Below are 5,269 nucleotides of genomic sequence, written 5' to 3' on the forward strand. Positions count from 1 at the left end.
GGAATAACTTTTATCAAAATATTTTACGATATTAGATAAATTACAATTAGTTTAGGATGTCCGACTGAAAAAATAGTTTAGGAAGCTGCACAGGACTCAACTTGAATTTCTTTAAAACTCCAGAGTAGTTGGCAACTGATAAAATGACTATTTAAATTCTCTTCGTTGAGGCGAACTAATCATCATCATAGTACAAGAGAATCATAGTATTAATGGATCTTTAAAAACTATGACTTCACTATACGCTCCGCGTTGGCGCGTCAGAAAACACCTCATGGGTCTATAAATATAACAGTCAAGGAGAGAATGCATGTCTCAAGAATCTCCCAGTCCCTTTTTACGCTACAATCACACTCCCTCTGTGGCCCTCAACTCAAAACGCTCCATGACTCAGATGTGGCCTCTCTGGTGCCCTAGAACCACCTCCTCTTCCTCCGCCGCCGTCAAGGCGGAAGAGGAACCCGCCACCACTGCCGCCGCCGCCGCGATTTCCGCCGGTAGCAGCAGTTCGAGATGCAATTGCTGCTGTCTGGTGACGAAACTGATGAGAAAACTGAAGAGGCGCCGCCGTAGCAAACCTCTGCGATCTTCGAGCCGACGAGGTTCGTTCCAATGCCGATACGATCCGTTGAGCTATTCTTTGAACTTCGACGACGGAAGAAGTGGATGCGGAAGCTTGCTAGATGAAGATTACTATAAGTTCTATGCATTCTCCTCTAGGTTTGCGGCTAATCCACAGAGATCTTCTTCCTGTCCGATTATTCCTGTAGTTGCAGGAGGCTCTCACTAGTCGCAGAAATTATATCCTGGCGAGAAGCTAGAACGAATGTATAAAGGCCAAAAAAAAATAGAACGTGATATATCAATTCCAATTTCTGTTAGATCTTAAGTTTCTTCCTTCCTTTAATTTTCCCAGTTTTTACCATTTTGACTGGATTCATATCTACAACATGTGCCTTCATCAATGGTAAAGATGGGTTTATTATACTGTACTTTCAGATTTATTAGGTTTTCGTTTTCAAAAGTTAGTCCCTGTATAATTATTTTTGCTCATGAAAATCATTAATGAAGTTCTGAGTTTATTCCTTTTGCTGGGTCGTACAGCAGGGATGTTAACTGTTAAGAGGAATAATTCAATTAATTTATTTATTATTTCTAAAAATGATAATATAATATTTGGTGCTTTAAATTTATTTTTATTTTAGTTTTGGTCTTTTAAGTTTCAAAACATAAATTTTAATCTCCTAAAGAGTAAAACATCCAGATTTTTGTTAGATTATAAGGACTAATATTATTTAAAAAAAACCTAAGAAACCAAAATTTATGGTTTAAAATTGAGAAATTAAAATCAAAATAAAAATAAACTTAAAACGCTAAAAATTTTATTAATCCTTTCTAAAAATTAAAACATAGGTAATATCGACCATGACATGGTTTTCACAAGAGAAAACTAGATGACCCCTTGAAAGTTGAAACAAGGTAACGAAGTTGGATTTAAATTCTTGTCACGGAGAGATGACTGAAGTATCTTTACTATTTGAGATTTTTTTTTTTGGATTAAGCATGATTATCTTTTTATTAGAAGATAATCTCAGACACTAAATATGAATACCTTATTAATAAAGATTTGAATTTTGATTCACCGTGTTATAAAATACTCTTGTACTACACCCGTTCCCGTTAGTTTGGGATTCTAGACGTTACTCATATATGTTTTGATAGGAGACAAACAACCAAAGAGTCTTGGTTTTTCCTTTATATAGCAACTTCAGTTTTCACAATAGATTCATGATTTTGATGTTTAATTAAGGATTAATTGCACTAAAATACAGTTTAAGAAACTGGACTTTAGAAGGTCATTAATTATTTTATAATCTGAAATAACCTCACCACTCACCAGGCTGCTTCGGAGGTACTAACATTTTTTTATGCCATACTTTAAAAGTAATATTTAAAAATAAAATATAGAATTAGACCTTAAGTTGGCCTAAAAGAAAATACAATACAATAGACATAGGTAAAAGATACTCCTCCGGTCCTAAATATAAAACCTTTATACTAGTAGATTTAAGGGTCTTATATTTAGGACCAGTATAAAGGTCTTATATTTAGGACCAGTATAAAGGTCTTATATTTAGGACCAGAAAAGTACCTTATATAAAAGACCTCGGAGCTAAAAAAAGGGGCACAGTTTTAGAATTCTCGAAATGAATTATTATTAAATAAATAATTGTTCACTTTATTAATTAAATCTTATGCAGTATTTAAAATATAAATTTTGTGCAACTTCAAAATTTTTCCTGTGCAAAACATGCCTTGCAGAAATTAGTTGTCGATTCCATGGCAATAAGATTCTTATGATAATTTTATCTAGAAATACTGTCGATTTTCAATTTTAATTAAATGAAAAAAGTATAATAATATTCCAGGGTTGAAGAACAGTAATGCCCTCGTATCACGCAAAATTTCAGAAAATAAACTCACCTTTTCGCTGAACTATACAACTCACTACTGATTTTATAATGTGGGGGAAGTTTGGCAACCTTTCAAAATCACTTTTTAAAAAAATATTTTAACACAAATTAAAATAAAATCTCTCTCGTATACTTGCCTCAAAATCCTTAAAATCACTCTAAAAAAAATTAGCCCAAACACCCTCGTAATCAGATATATATCATATTAATTATTTATGTTGAAAGTGTTTTATAAATAAGATCAGGATTAAAGTAATGAGACGAGTGTTTTTTAAAATAAGAGGGAAAAGAAATGAATAGCTGTATTAACGTTAGAGGCATGTGAGTTTGTGTTGACCATTAATCACGCATTTTGGCCTGTAAGATTTGATTAAAATACGATTTGCTCGGACAATGTAGCTGACCTCCACATGCCCACTCCTTCCAAAGCCAAAACTATGTGCCCATCCAAATTTAGTATTCTTTCGCTACTTAATATAGGATATAATTGTTAAGTTAATTTTAATCATTAATATAAAATTTATTTTTCATATTTATCAATTTTTTTAAATTATTCATATTAATACTCCCTCAATTATAATCATGTAGGAAAGGGAGAAAGATATTAAAGAAAGATGATTATGATATTTTAGAGGGAAAAAAAGTCATATTTCTCATAATTAACTAACTTTATTTAACTTTCTTAACCTATTTAAATTAGTTAAATAAGTCTTATATTAAAAACAAGAAGAGTAATTTATTTAAAAAAATAATTAGTCACCTCTGCATATAAAGTAACCCAAATGAACAAAGTAGGTTTTTTATTACCAAAGTTTGAAAAATGAATGATAATATTTACTATTTAATAGAATTGTTATATTTCATATAAAAGTTAGATAATTAATTTTTGATATTACAAAAATTATTTTTAAAACTATTCTTTTTAATTATGTATATTAGAATAATCCTTGGCAAACATCGGATGCGGAGCTCGATATATACGCTACTGAAAACCGAACGTTTTAAAATGTAAGTCTAATTTGACCCGTTTCTCGATGAACAATGGCAGTCAAATTTCCTCGCCACATGATGAGTTCAAATGTCTTTCTTAGCTGTTGATTTATTATTATTATTTTTAATATAAAAATTAGTTTAACTTTTAATTTTTAAAACCTCAATCCACTTTATCTTTTATATATATATATTTAAAAATAGTCTGTGTAGCAGTTATACATGTTACAGATTCAGTTAAATGGTAGTTCTAACGAATACACATGGTTATTAAGAATATTTTAAGAAAGACAACACATTTATTGTAAATAACTAACTTAACAAAAAAAAGTATTTTAGGAAAGACAAAACATTTATTGCAAATAACTAACTTAACGAACTTTCTTAATTTACTCAAATTAGCTAACTAGCTCTTATATTAAGGATGAGAGGTAGTATATAATATGAAATATAGACTTCAGAACAAGGTTGTTCATATCCAGCAAGACTGATTTATCAGAAACAACCAAATCAAACCCAAAATAAATAATTAGATACAAGTGACAAAATGTAAGATTTAGTTAGATTTTTCACGTGTTAAAACCGCTTGGCAGTTGGCACAATATTTTTGGTTTATTTCAAATTAAATCAAAACATGTAGTATTATTCATCAATCATCACTAATGTAATTCACTCCAAACTTCTTAAAACACATTCGAGAATCTGTAGGCTTAGTGTTATACAATTTACTTTTTACATCAAGAAGAATCTATATGTAGTATTTTGAAAATCACGAAAAGTATAGATACTTTAAATATCTAATAAAAATTTCATAAAAGCTATATTATTCATGAGTTATAGAAGCATGACTTATATTTTTAGGCCAACGACTTATTTTATGGTTTAGTATTATTTGAAAACCGGGGAAACAATACCATTTGCATTCCTTACTTGATTCTACCACTAATATTACTTTGGAAAACTGTGTAATGGAGTGTTTGGATAAAAACCAAACTATAATTTTAAAAGTAATTTTAGGCTTATGAAGTAAGCAGACGAAAAAAAATTCTGTCTGTCTTAGGTAAGAACGTTTTTGAAAGGCACCTTTTTTGAATAACCAGACACTCCTTAAGTCTTAAATGCGGGATTTATTTACAAATAAGTGTACCAAATTTTATAAAAAAATTGCAACTAAGTCTTCCTGGACTGACTGTAATTTGAGCGAGGGTGAAAAAGCTTCATTACCCCAGCTTCAAAAGGGTTCAATTGACCAACGGGGGTTGGTCCGAGTGGTAAGCGGCTCGGTTCCGCTTAAGTGAGGTCTCGAGTTCGATTCCTCATGGATGCAGAAAACCTCCGCTGGGAGACTCACCCACCATACCCAGGTGCGCAACGCGGGTCGGATCTGGATGTAGTCAGAGCAAAGCTTTGGTGAACCGGGTGGGGAACCAAAAAAAAAAAAGGGTTCAATTGTAAATTTCAAAATTTTAGTTGTAAGCTTGTGAGAGCCATTTGTAAAACGAGTAGGCATTCAGTGGAATAATCAAATCACGTCAAAACTGATTAATTTTAATTAATGTTAATATAATAATTTTCTCTAGAAAAAACCAATTTATCCTCTAACCTCAGACCTCGACATTTTTCACAGATGGGATGAATATGCGTTGAAGCGATGGCCCAGTAGCATGAAGAAGCCTGAAATAAAGTCCAGCAATATGAATCTCATTCTCCTGAGGGCACACGAAACCTCATTTCACTTGCAAAAATTGCCATGCAAAAACATGGGACATCTACAAAAGCAAACGGCACCTCAAAATAGTTGAATG

At 31.7% G+C, this 5,269-nt stretch overlaps 1 protein-coding gene across 1 annotated transcript; it reads left to right on the plus strand.

Moving 5' to 3' along the window:
• The first annotated feature begins 363 nt into the window (after positions 1–363).
• On the plus strand, positions 364–1,024 carry LOC114718141 (uncharacterized). The gene has a single exon (XM_028903401.1). It carries the CDS (start codon positions 386–388, stop codon positions 788–790), a length of 405 nt encoding a protein of 134 aa, XP_028759234.1. The 5' UTR covers positions 364–385; the 3' UTR covers positions 791–1,024.
• The last annotated feature ends 4,245 nt before the right edge of the window (positions 1,025–5,269 follow it).

Source organism: Neltuma alba, unplaced genomic scaffold (assembly GCF_004799145.2).
Source record: "Neltuma alba isolate B1F8T4 unplaced genomic scaffold, ASM479914v2 tig00011814_pilon, whole genome shotgun sequence".
NCBI lineage: Eukaryota > Viridiplantae > Streptophyta > Magnoliopsida > Fabales > Fabaceae > Neltuma > Neltuma alba.